The sequence below is a fragment of the Bactrocera oleae genome, chromosome 4 (assembly GCF_042242935.1).
Source record: "Bactrocera oleae isolate idBacOlea1 chromosome 4, idBacOlea1, whole genome shotgun sequence".
NCBI lineage: Eukaryota > Metazoa > Arthropoda > Insecta > Diptera > Tephritidae > Bactrocera > Bactrocera oleae.
In genome coordinates this window covers 58837994-58852077 of record NC_091538.1, presented here as the reverse complement: position 1 = coordinate 58852077, position 14084 = coordinate 58837994, and the positions used below count along the sequence as shown (strand labels likewise).

Genomic DNA, 14084 nt, shown 5'->3' with positions numbered 1-14084 from the left:
TCAACCATTTTTGGTGGTCTTCAACGTTCTTCATTTCTCACATCAAAATCATTATCTCTGAACCGTTAAAACAATATTTTGCATATTGTTTCTGATAAAGCATGATCACCATATGTCTCGACAAGCATTCGATGAGACTGTGCAGCACTTTTCTTCAAATGGAAACAAAAAATTAATGCTTTCCGCAAATCATCACTTTGCGGTACAAAATTTGACATTTTGAACACATATGATGATCTCTCTCAATTTCTCTCTTCAAAAATACAATAGTTACCATAACGCTGTAATCGATAACCAATTTTGAGCAGAGAATGACGTAGTAGAGAAAATAATTGCGGTGAATCGGACCATCAGTAGACATTTGGTAGAGGTTATCATGTTATTTAGGTCGATTAACAAGCTTTTGGAAAGCGATTTTTTCTGTAAGAAGCATTTTCAGAACATAGGCGGGTTACGAGATTTTCCATTATATTAAAAATAGATGTGCAAAATAAAAATAAAAAAAATCATTAATCTTACTCGGTAGCTGGGATTGAACTCAGGTTCTATTATTTGCAATTTTGTACCGGCTAAAATGATCCGTTCCCACGACAGTCGGGTCTACGTAACCGGAACGGACCTGGGTTTATTCCGGCCAAGGACTGTCAACTCTACAGATATCATCGGCGGTCCTATCAGCCTATCTATATATTATTATATCTCTGTTCAAAACCATAAGTATTTTATCCAATTAAGCAAAAGTACTCGAATTTGAAGAAAGAATTATAAAGACGAGAAATTTGGTTGGATAAACAATTTCGAAAAGTGACGACCTTTCCAACAGTTTATTATATATGATGTGTCATAAACTAATAAGACATTTCTTATTCAAACGTTACAGGATCTGTTCACTTATTAAATCGCTGAATATTTCACGGAACAATTATATGCTCTTAATTGATGTGCTCTCTCCCTCTTCCATTATTAAAACTCACACTGAGCAAATTTTAATTAAATTGCTGAATACACTATAATTTTTTATTTAACTATAAAATTTTGTTGCACATTTTGCCGAAATTACTTTTACTATACATAACCGAAAATATTATTTAGATAATAAGTATTTATATTTGTTTGATTGTGAGATTATTAATTAGGAACTAACGATGCAAATAACATTTATAAAATGAAAAAAAAAAAATATTATATTAAATTATGCTAAATTTCTATATCTATATATATATATATATATCTATTTGTTTATTTATATATATATATATGTTTGTGTATTATGTATAAATGCAGATGCGGGTACTATTATATAGATACATATATTTCAGCAAATGTGTGAGTGCTGCAGCTATTTTTTTTATCTATTGCGCTTTGATTTTTCTTTACTCTTGGCAAAGCCTTCATTTTATTGCTTTACAAGTACTTCGATATAATTGCAATCTTATATATTCTCGCTCAGTCACTGCACTTTTTTAATATGCTGTTTCATATAAATGTATATGTATTTACATATGTAAGTACCTACATGTATTCGTAGCTAATTGGCTTAAGCATTTTTTGTTATTTTATTCCTTTCTTCTTTTTTCCTATTCTGCTGATTGCATTACTCGACAGAATACTTAAAAATTCTGCTACTGTGACACTTTTGTATCCACCGGACGTGTTGAACGGGATAACTTTCCCTTACCACTCACATTTCATGCACACAATAGTCTAGACGGCAAGTTATCCTTTTTGGCTTTCTGCTTTTCGATTAGATTTGTAGAGTTTATATAGTTGATTAGTTGAATATTAGTTGAAAGTTGTTGTTGGAAAGTATGAAGACTTGTTGTGGAATAGTTATGAGAAAATTATGCGAAACATTATACATAGTTTTTGTCGATTTTTTCTTTGGTTTACAACTATTTTAAATTTTTTTTATATTTAATTTTTTTTGTTTTTTTTTTTTGCTTTTTTTGTAGATTTTACATAAATAGGTTGAAAACTTTTTTTGCTGTTATCATGCCATTATTGCTTGCACTATTCTACTACTAAAATCGTAACGGTAAATTTGAAAACACACTTTCGAAACTAAAATTTTGTTAAGCTATTAAAACTGAGATAATCATGTGGATTCCCGTGGGAAGCTTGAAGTAATTATTTTGAAAGAAGTTATAGTGACTAAATTATTGCTAGATTGCGTGAACAAAATAAATAAAAATTATTTATGGAGCTGTTTGCGTAAGCGTAAGTACTAGAAAGCTAAGAGTGTTGAAGAGTTGAAAATTTCATTGTACTCGGCTAAGTTGGTAAAAAAACTCGGAAATATTTATTTTTCAAGTGCGAAATACTTATATCGCAAACGAAACTATTAGTTTCAGCTCTTTCATATTAAATATTTATCGTTTTCTTCGTTTTCACACTCAGACTCAGCCGAGACGCACGCTGATTTGCGTAAATGTAATGAAAAGAGAAATTGAAAAAAAAACTAACTAAAATTTTTGACTTTGTTAAGCGTGAAAATTATTTCTAACGGTATTTTTGCATGTTGTAACTATATGTTCTATTAGCAAAGCGGCTATCGTTTAACGGTATTTTGTTAACTGCTTGTGTGCGCTTTTTTCTTGAATTTTCTTTAAAACTTTTTTCATAACAACTTTCTATAATTTTCTATGCGCTGCACTTTACTGCTATTTCCTTTTTGTTTTGTTAATTGAATTTCTTTCTTCTCTTCCTTTTTTGTTGTACATAATTCTCTATACGTAATATTAATTTCCTCTTATACGCTCTGCTTTGTATGCTTCTATAGTGTTGTTGTTTATGATTGGAAATTTCATCGTACAATCGCCTTCGTTTTTCGATTTCGCTGATTTTGTGTTTGTTTAATATTTTTTTTTTTTTTGGCTTTTATCCTTTTTTTTAGTTTTGTGGCAAAAATGTTTTTTTCGCAGTTTTTCATGCGTTACTTTAATAGACGATCAACAAGTTGTTCTCGTTGAAGCCGGCCGAATGCCCAGCATTGCGTACAATGAAACACGATCCATCGAAGTGCATACGTTTTTCGTTACGACTTTAAATAAATAAAAGTAATATATTTTTAACGTATGATTTGAAATTATAAAGCAGAAATCATTAGAAAAATATTGATCCCTAGAAAGTAATGAATATAAAAGGCTAGATAGCTTTTAACTATATTGATTTTCGAGGTATTATTTTTCTACCAAGTTATGGTTTTTATGCACTAAGGTTAATGATCGATTTATATATGTACTCGTAAGTATTCCGACATAGAATTTTATTTATGCTTCTAAAGTGTTGTCAGGTGTTTCGTAGGAAATTAAGTCACGTACGATGCTACTTTCCGGCACTACACATCCACTATATTTTCACCGCGTGATCGCGTTTGGCCTGTTTTCCGTAAGCATTTACGATTTTTATTTGTTTGATTAAATAATTTATTTAAAAGATCCCCAAAGTTCTAGAAGCTAGAGGTGGATAAGCCAAGCGTCCCAAATTCCCAGATTTTCCAGACCAGACAAGTTAAAAAACTGTTACATCCTTTCATATATAAGCTAACCACCATAAATTTACGTATCGACAAGTTAGAACTACAGCTGAGTATAGATTTTAACCAAAACTTTGCGGTAAAAAATTATCTCTACGAAACTTATTGCTGCCGTATTTTATAGAACTTTGAAAAACAGTGTCTTAGCACTAAACCAATTTGTCATCTGAATCTAGATGTTTGAAAATTCCTCGTTGTAGGGTCAACCTGCTTTCAATTTTGCTATCATAGGGTAGGGTAATCTGATTTTAGACATTAAACACTTGCTAAAAGATCTACCACAATATTTAAGCAGTTAAGAAGAGATTCAAGGTTATTAGACAATAAAGTACTTTGTTTTTGTAGATTTAAAAAAAATTCGTTTGCTATGCTTCGGAGCGCTATGAAATAAGTAATAACGGAGATGAAATATAGACATTAATTTTCACTTACCGAACGAACAAATGTGAAGTTTTGCCCAACGAGGCTGTACAGTGAATACCTGGCGTGGTCAAAGTGGCTGAACCATTGCCTGGACTAGTGCGTATCAAGCATTTATTATGAGTTCGTGTCAATCTAAAAGCAAATTTATTAAATAACAAACTTATTAAAATATTTCCTAGTATTTGAATTTACTTTACTAGTCCATCTGCGGCCTGCGTGATGCGGAAACCATTAATTTCATAAATTTCAGTGCCCTCATCTGTGCAAGAATATGTCGAATTTTGTATTACTTCATTAGCATCTTGAACATAGGACGGACCATGGCGGGAGTCACTATAATGAAAACAGTTTCGAAATTGATTTAAGATTTTTACAATATTTTTCAAGCAGTCTTCACGCACTCATAAAACACAGTCAAAGTGTAGTCCTTTGTGAGATCAGTGAAGGTATCAGTGGTGGTGCGCGTACCAGCCGTGTCCACAAGATAGATCAAAGCACAAGATTCGCTAGTAAAACTGACGCCTTTGTACCACATCTTAGCATAGCGACTGAGGAAAGAAGGCGGCCATTTATTTCCAGGAATTGTAAATTATTATTATTTCTTTGTTTAACTCACACATAGTTGTTGGTTTTCATGCCATCATAGGTGACTATCTCCACCTTGGAGCCACTCTGCAGTATACGTCCGTTTGGATGAATCAGCGCTGAGTTGCTGCAATTGCGTGACAGTGCAATGGCCACCATGCTGCGCTGATTAAGAACGCGCACCGCCTTGTCCAGCGTCATATCAATGCTGAAGGGTGGAGAATATACAGAAAGTTATTGTATAATATTTATAATATTCCTATAACTGAAGCTGCAAGTAATTTGTTGTATGCCTACCGTATTCCATCACGCAGACGCAACTGTATGGTGCCATTAGTCATGGCAATGGGGCCAGCACCTGGACAAGGTGGCGGAGTTGGATTCTCGTATTCAACACCGCGGTGACTGCCGCTCAAGCGTCCTACTGCGTATGGTGGCGGTGGCATTGGTTGTGGAAACTGCTGCGCGTGGTGAGAGGGCGACATGGTAGGCGGCTGTGGATGGGAATTATGATAGATAAATGATAAAGGAAGTTATCTCAATACTCAGCGATACAAGGATACATAAACTTATTAACTGCTTCGAAAGCTGGCAACAATAAATGGAGAGGCCCAAGATTTTTAAGGCAACTACGAGCGTCTCAAGGATTTCATGATCAGTTATTTCATGAAAAAATTTGTTGCTGCTTACCAAAAGGCTGACCGCTATTAGAAGAAATTTCGCCGATGCTGAGTCAGAGTTTAGGCTTAGGTTTTGAGAACCCACGTTCTTTAAATTTCCCACCAGGTTACGTTAAAAATCGAACCTTACAGGAATCTCACTTGGATAGCTTATAAACGGTACGTTGTGATTGCGGTTTGCGTCGGACTGTGTTTTTAGCTTTGCAACATAAACTTTTTACTCCGACCAAGACCGGTGAAATTATTACTTGAAGATGTAACTCGAAAAAGTTCGGTCAAAACATTAACTTTCCTAAAAAAAAAGCCAGGTTATTAGTAGCAATGTAGTCAGACCAATGCAGACTGAAATCATATTGTCGACAGGATACAGAAATTCCTGCTACTTTATATGGTAGTGGAGACTCCATAGCACTTGCTGCTCCATGTTGGCAATCGTTCGCAAAAACGAATAATTTTTAAGGATCGTCGTATCCATAAAGATAGCGCATTGCCTACCTTACTATAGGAGCCCTAAGGGATTCCTGAACGTATTCAGGTCGAGTATTAACGGTTATTCGCATAGCAGAGGAACTTTGTAAATAATAAACTAAGCACATATAAATACCTTCAGTTCTACCATTAAGGTTTCAAAGATTTTACTTACCATACGGCACATATCATTCTCGAAACCATAGATCGGAGATGGCGGTGGTGCTACAGGATAGCGAGTATTGAAGACACCCCTTGTCATGCCGCCGCTACGTCCAGTCAGTGGCGTTTCATAGCCACCGTAATGATGCGGAGAAGCTGCACTCATGTGCACCGGTATGGGCATTTGACGAGCCTGCAATGCGGCTGATGGTGTGGATGTCTCCTTGGGCGTCATAACGGCACCAGGTGCTGTGGCAGTGTTGGCGGAAGTGACCGACGAACGTTGCTGCTGCGATACAAAGGGAGCAGCGCTGGCATTGAAACGCGACTGTGAAGAGAAAAATAATGAGAATGATTTATGAAAGAGAATTATGCATTTATTGTTGAGCATAAAATATATCAAAGTATCGTAAGAGAGCGCAATTAGCGGAAATTCGAAAAACTGGGATTGACAATCAGCTGGCAGCCGTTGTCAACCGGCTTGAGAAAACGCAATTGACATTTCACTGACATTTAAATGAATTTTTTTCTCATATTGCACACACAGATGATTTTACACGAAGAGCACTGTATATAAGTGAAGCGACACACCTGATTTCCGGCGCACTGTCATAAGCTAATAAATCAAAAATAGCAAACAAAGAGAATTAAAAAAGGCAAAAGTGCTGACTCACCGATGACGGCGTTATGGCAGTGAAAACGGAGCGTTGCCGCACACCATTCGGTGTCTTTGTTGGCGAGCGTAAAATGTTATTAATCTTTTCATTCATATTGACACGCGCCAGAAAGTCCTCGGTGTTGAAGCCAATTAGGCTGCTCACTGGCAATGATGGGGGTTTCGGTGTTTCCGGCTGTACAGGCTTCGGCTTCTCCTCCACCTGATCCTTAACTGGCTTTTTCAGTTCCGTAGCGTTTTCCGAATTCATTTTCTTCAAGCTTTTACTGTCTTCAAAACTGTTTTAGTGACACTATAAGAAAACTCTGCAATTGCTTTGGTTAAGTGGTGGAGGTGTTGCTGTTAGAGGGGGTATTAAGAGTTGGTCACAACAGTTGTGCTGCAATATAATGATGACTAACGCAAATTTTACGCACTTTTATTATAGTAACTTTGCAGTGTTTAACGGTCTGCGAAAATTATTTGCTAGCGACGCGTTACGCTTTTTCCTTTTTGGTGGAAGAAAACTTTTTTGGTACGTTTTGGAGAGAGAAAAAAACTGAAATTCGAATTTTTATTGCATGTGTCTGCGTGCGTAAAAAATTTTCAACTGAATACGAAATGTTAAAAATTCTCAAGATTTGACGAAATTGACAAAATTCAAAGGTTGCTAGTAATTTTCCAAACTCAGGTCAGTGCATACACTTCACAATCGTTGTGGCAGTGACAAGGCATGATTGAAACAGATGACGCGGAACAGCTGAATCAGCTGCTGTTTGACAGCACTGCGTTAGGGGAAATGCCATGCGAGTGACAGATGTTCAAACATATGTAATTTTGAAATGTAACTGTAAAGTAATCACTATTGGAATGAAGATTTCCAAAAAAAACAAAAACACAAACTGTTATTTCTTGCAGTATGCTATTGAAATGTACATGGTGGTCTGCTGCTGTTACATGGTATTTTGTGCATATTTTTAGGCGCGTTGGTTAAATTACATTGTGGCAGAGAACGTAAATGAACATTCTCTGCCTTTACGTTCTCTGGTTATATTCATTAACATTCTCTGCTCTGGTTATGATTTCATGCAGAATTAATTAACAGAGCATCATATTCTGCTAAAATTTACAATTCCTGCTAACTCCAAAATTTTTTAATTTCAATATTTATAAAGCAAATTCTTTCGAATACTTTTATACATACATACATACACATACAATATGTATATTTATATTATATATTATATAAAGCAACGGTATCTGCATTCGAAAGTAAATCTTAGTTGCCAGCGGTATTAATTTGATTGCGATATGATCACTTAAAAGCCAAAGGTATGAGCAAAGTTATAAACATGACAATGAAAACAATGTGGAAAAGTCAAAACGTCAGAAGATAAACAAATACATATATGTACATACATTTAAAATAAACAAATTGTAGTATACGTATGTAAATTGAAGTACTAACATCCATACATACATACATTGTTATACTTGTTCTCAAGCGGTTGTGGCATACACACTCATCACCTACGCTTCAATGAAATAAAAGTTAAATGAGGCCATCGAGAACCTTTAGCTCAGTGGATAGCTTAAATACAGATATATGGTTTACGGATTTTGTTTTAATGGTTATGGCCCTGATGCTGATCTTGATATTAAGAATGCAAAGAGTAGCATACTTACATACGTAAGAAGAAGAAAAGTATTCAACATTTTTTCTTTTTTTTGTATATTTTTATATATAATATTTTTCTATTGCTTTCTCGAATTAATGCAACAAAGGTTCATTCACGATTAAACAATAAACGACTTTCTAAATAATGAAAACTAAAATTCAAAAATATTAGTTTTGCAAAATACGAAGAAATTTTATCGAAAATGGCAAGAAAATTGCAGAAACAAAGTCTAAAAATAGACATTTTCAATAGAATATAAAATAATGCGTAGATGAAAATTGATTTCCAATAGTTTAATTGCAATTTCTGGAAATTGATTGAATCATACAGCAAAATATTTGAAATTAGTTTATACTTGGTAAATATTATTGTATTAGTCTCTTAACCTTAGAGGGTTTTTAAAAAACAAAACAGAGACATCTGAAAGTCGCTATCTAAACATTTAAAGAGTCATACGTTTTGAGCGCAAATACAAGCCACATAAATTTTTTTTTTTCAAACTTAGACGCGTTGTGTTCAAGAAAAGCCATAAGTATACATGTAACACTTAACATTTTAGTAATTCTGTTTTTTTAAAGTTGCACCTCTTCTTCTATTTCATGAGTGCACCTTGACTTTAATCGACAAATAGACCTACTATAACGAAATTCGTCTGCATCGAAAACTCTAGCTTTAACTTCGTGATTGACAAGTCAGCTCACTTAGGTATAGATCGTATAATAATATGTACTAATATTCTTCTCGAAAATAATTTTTATTTTTTCGGAAATTACTGTACTTCGCCCTCACTTATCCACCAACACCAGCAAGTAGCGGCGAGAGCAGTAGTAGTTTAACATTCGAATACGTCATTGCATTTGTTTACAAGACTAACTCTATAAATACAGACATACATACATACATGCACATGTACAGAAATATAATAACAAGGGTGTGTGTATATTTGCTCTATATACGGTGTACAAATTCAATCGGTCTCATTTTTCTGTGTGTTTGGCAATTGTTTGTTTACACTCCAAAAGGTTTGCCTGACTATTTTTATCAAATTTTTACCATAATTTTACAATGAGTTCGCTGAGTCTGACTGTTGGCAGTACAGCTTCGAATTAAAAGTCCGCTTATAGTAGATGTTTCTCACAAATATCACTAAACACATAACATCTTGGCTTGCCCACCGTTTGCACTAGCTCATTTAACGTTGTAATAAGTGAGCATTTTTTAGTCACTAATACCGATTCTCTTCAGAAATGGATCGTTTTTGATGCGTTTCAGCAGCGCTACGCAGATGGGAATTCGGTCCATTAGGTTTATTTATGTTAACTCGTGTGACAACCACACATCGAGTTTAGCTTTGTATTACGCATAATTCAAATCGTTTCAAACGGTAATTTGAGCAATTGCAATATTTCTTACATGACGATCGGACTCGATATTTTAGACAATTGGCCTTACAAAGCGTAGTGCGCCTTTGACTTAAAAATTATCGTAATGGAATCGACAAAACTGAAACTATTTTTTCGCCTTTTTCGCAGAAACCCTGTAAAATAACGCATACTATTTCTTTGCTAGTGTTCATCTTTGACGCGAGTGCAAACAATACTAAACTAAGCAAATACGAAACTGCTTCTGTATAGATTATAGAGTAACCCTATACTCATAGCACTTATGGTATATAGCGAGAGGTATAAATTGCTAAAGCCATATATTGAAAAAATTATGGATTTATTTATACTACGCCTATTTTATGTTTGATATCATTCTTCCAGCATTTTTACTAGGCACAGCTCAATTTGTTTTCAATACTTAATGCAGCGAAGAGACGCGTCTATAAACTTTTTCCGCTAATTTTTTCCCTGCTTTGCCACAAGGCGTTGAACGTTCCTCTATGTATCAATATAAAAATTTTGAACTTGACCGATCAGCTTTTTATAGTAAATATCAGATAGACCTTAAAGTTCGTAAAAAACACATTTAAAAATTCAAAATTTAATATTGTTATAAATTACACCGTTATAAATACCAATAAATATTAATTTATTAAATTTTGAAAAGTAAATAATGAAAGCTTAAGTGAAAAAGTTAATTAAAAATAAAAAAAATCGAACGTGTGCTCTTCAAACACTTAATCAAAAATAAAAAACATTAAAAATTATATTTCAAGTATTCTTTTGGCAATTCGTAAAATTGCATGCTCTGAATGGCTTTTAAAATTTACTTCCTCACTTCATTGATAAAGCGTGCCTGCTATGTTCTGAAAAGTACTGCAAAAAATATATTAATGCTTATGATGAGCAACAGAAAACGATTTATCATCAAATCGATGGTCAGTGGTCAATGGTGGAAAAAGTTTAATGATCTGTATGTTTTTTGCGATTGTACCGTGCGTAGGCAAAATACAAGCGGGTATGAGTATTGAAAGCTAAGGGGGAAAATAAATTGTCTTGACGGCAATTTTTTTTTCCAAAAAAAAAGTTTTCCACTGTAAATGCAAAGAAACTTGTATATACAAATAAAAGAAGTAAATAACCGTCTGAGTAAAAATAGCTACAATGAAAACTACTTAGCACATCAAAAGCTGATGGCGGCGTTGTTTGTCAACAGGAATGTCAATAAAGGACAATTGAGAGCAATAAATGTATTGACATTGCAGCTAAGAACTCTTACGCTGCTACTTGTATAATTGAGAAATTTATTTATATAATTTTTGGGCGTCTGAGTGTTTCAAAGTAAACCAAATATACATATATATTTTCTTAGGCAAAGCTTTTATGAACAGAAATTTATAAATAACCCTTAAACAATGCTAATTTCCAAATCTCTTTAAATATAAGACAAGTTCATGGAAATGCAAATAATGTCGCGCAGCCAATTGCAAAAAAGCAGGAAATATTATAAAGTCGACCAATAATTCACTTTTTCAGGCACAAACATGTCATGCCTCGCTGCTAAAAACAAATAGAAAGGCCAATAGAAGCAGATTAGCACTGTCGTTAAAATAATTTTTCATTATTAATCAACATATATGTGTGCAAATGTAATTGTTGTTTCCATTTTCGTCTTATATAATTGTTTAGCTTATTTTCACGTTTCTTATTATTGTTATTGTTGTTGTTACGCCAATTAAAGCGTTGAAAAGTGCTACAAACGTGGCGCAACAACTTGTCGTCAATACAAGGTGAAATCCACGCGCACACAAACACACTACAATAGGCTTCAGTAAATACTCGTGCCAGACGGTGCGCCGGGGCGTATGTGGAACACTGAGCTGCTAACCTATTACAAAGCGATTTGTCAAATTGATCGTGTGAAGGTTTCAGCAATAGGTTCTGTTATATATCATGCGATTATATACACAAATACTTAATTCATGTTTATTGAGTGAAAAGCAACAATAAAACATTTTTTCAAAAGCACATAGTAAACAAATAAAAATATAATAATATAATTAAAGTGTAGTAAAAGGTTATATTCAAGAAAAACTAGAAAAAATATTAACTTCGGGCGGAACGAAGCTATAATACCCTTCATAGGGGAATTTTTTTTAACATCAAACCATATAAAATTACTTTTATATTGGTTTTGATCGAACAGTTTGTATGACAGCTATGTGTTATAGTGATCCGATCTCAAATTTTCGGATGTTATAGCTTTGCCTTTAACAATAATATTATATAATTCAAATTTCGTGAGGATAATTTCTCAAATAAAAAGTTTTCCATACAAGAACTTAATGTATTTCGCTCAGTTTGTATGACAGCTATATGCTATAATGGTACGATCTGAGCAATATATTAGCATTTTGTATGTTTGTTCTACAGAATAATCTGTGGCAAATTTCGTGAAGATATCTTCTCAAATAAAAATGGTTGCCATACAAGGGCTTGATTTTGATTTATCAATTTGTATGGCGGCTATATGCTTAATTGATCCGATATCGTCGATTTCTACCAATGAACAGCTTCTTGGGAAGAAAAATATATGTGCAAAATATCATATCGATATCTCATAAACTGAGGAACGCGTGTGTACGTCTGACAAACATTGCTAAATCGACTCACGCTGTTCATATACACCATATACCTTACAGTATCTCCGATGTTTTCTTCGGGGTGTTACAAACTTTGTGGCAAACTGAATATACCCTATTCAGCGTAGAAATATTTATAAAATTTTACAATTACGTCTACTGCCTAAATATAGCCAACACACTGCTTACATACATATAAACACATCTACTTTATAGACATACACGCAAACAAAAGTAAGCGTAACCGTGCCAGCGATGATTAATGAGCGCTAATAAAGCGAAATCTTACTTAAAATCGCAGTTGTTGTTGTCGCCAAGCGCTACCATACTAAATATTTGTGATGACGTTGTGTTTTTAATGATTATGTAATGTTAATGTTACTGTTATACATATATTAGTACAGCACAAATATTTGTTCAGCATTATTAGCATATTCATAGCATATTCATGCCACAACTGCGAATAATTCTTTGGTATAAATATATACTAAATATTTATCATTCGGCTAAAAGTGGCGATTGTCCTTGGTGTGAAATGGCAATGCGGAAACGGTAAATGTCGCTGAACGTCCTCTGCATACATCTTTTGCAATAACACATACGTTTATATGAATGTCAAAGGTGTTTGACTTGTTTTGTTTTGCAACAACATCAACGTGCCTTGAAGGATGTCACATGAATGTTTCTGCATTTCACACGAATTATTTCTGTAGAGTTTTGTTGTATTTATATTTGTTAAAGTGAAACATAAATCGTTCAAATTATTTTCGCTTCATTTCAACTTTGGCTTGAAGGCAGAAGTGCTTATCTTTAACATAAATGCCAGCCATGTATTTATTACCTCGCTATATTCATTATAAATCATGAGATATATTATATAATATGTTTACATACCTATATTAATAATGGAGATGGATGTTGATTCTATAAAACTATTATGTTACAATACTGCATAACACATCCATCTTCACGTCCAAATATTATCACCGCAGTTATTTTGCAGTATATGATACTATATTGGGTAAATTTGGGAAGTTTATAAAAAGACGAAGAACTGATAAAAGTAGACGATTGCAAACGGCCTTTTAAGCCCATTCTCACGATAGTCGGGTCTACGTAACCGTAACAGATTCGGATTTTTAAACGCCCGAGGACTATCAACTCGACACTCCAAATTACTTCAGTAATGTTTTCTACCGCTACAACAACAACAACCATCGTGTCACCCTCTGCTGAGAAGTTTGTTAAATAAACAATGCTTTTCTTTTGACAAAAAATTATTTCATAAAAATTCTTTCTAAGTTACTTTTTCTGATTAATACCATCGTCAATCAAAATATAGACGCCTATTCCTCAGTATCTCGTGCCAATCTCGTAGACAATTTATTTATAGTGCGAAACTACGATAATATCCACGAGATCTTCCACAAATATGTTATCTCTTAGGATCAACTGTCGACCGCCATGCTACTTCTAGGTCCACTAGTGCATATTGTATAAATGCATTGTAGCGGGAACGAAAGTGCTTTGTAGTCGACAGTCTTTCTTCGCCTGAGATGTTAATTTTGAAGCACTTTTCACTAGTCCGAAGCACTCTTCCTAAGAAGGATGCAAGGTTACTTTAACAACAAATGCATGCGGTTTCCATGATCTACGATCTCATTTTGGTCACAGTGTCCTTCCTGTACCTATCTATTAACGCTTGAAATGTACTTAGCGTCTGTGTGTGAGTTTTTACGGTTACGGGTCCACATAAAGTAATCTATTTATAATGACTAGAGTTATATCCACTTGACTAATAACTAGAGTTATATCACTTGTTTTTCTCGACACGCGTTTCCAGAATTGGTGAGAAAAATTTCTCCAAAAC

At 34.1% G+C, this 14084-nt stretch overlaps 2 protein-coding genes across 3 annotated transcripts in view; one reads left to right on the top strand and one right to left on the bottom strand.

Moving 5' to 3' along the window:
• Rgk1 (Rad, Gem/Kir family member 1) overlaps nt 1-14084 on the top strand; it is a 160424-nt gene that overhangs the window by 30004 nt on the left and 116336 nt on the right. The gene's annotated exons all lie outside the window — the stretch shown is intronic.
• On the bottom strand, nt 985-7129 carry fest (wurstfest). Of its 2 annotated transcripts, XM_014242264.3 has the most exons (9): nt 6946-7129; nt 6528-6868; nt 5867-6181; nt 4841-5037; nt 4575-4751; nt 4360-4506; nt 4151-4291; nt 3968-4090; nt 985-3040 (listed from the first exon to the last, which is right to left on the bottom strand). In XM_014242264.3, exons 2-9 carry the CDS (start codon nt 6777-6779, stop codon nt 2938-2940), a joined length of 1455 nt encoding a protein of 484 aa, XP_014097739.1. In that variant the 5' UTR covers nt 6780-6868; nt 6946-7129; the 3' UTR covers nt 985-2937. The 2 variants fall into 2 exon arrangements, with proteins under 2 accessions (XP_014097739.1, XP_069964451.1); XM_070108350.1 differs by having other exon boundaries at nt 6528-7129.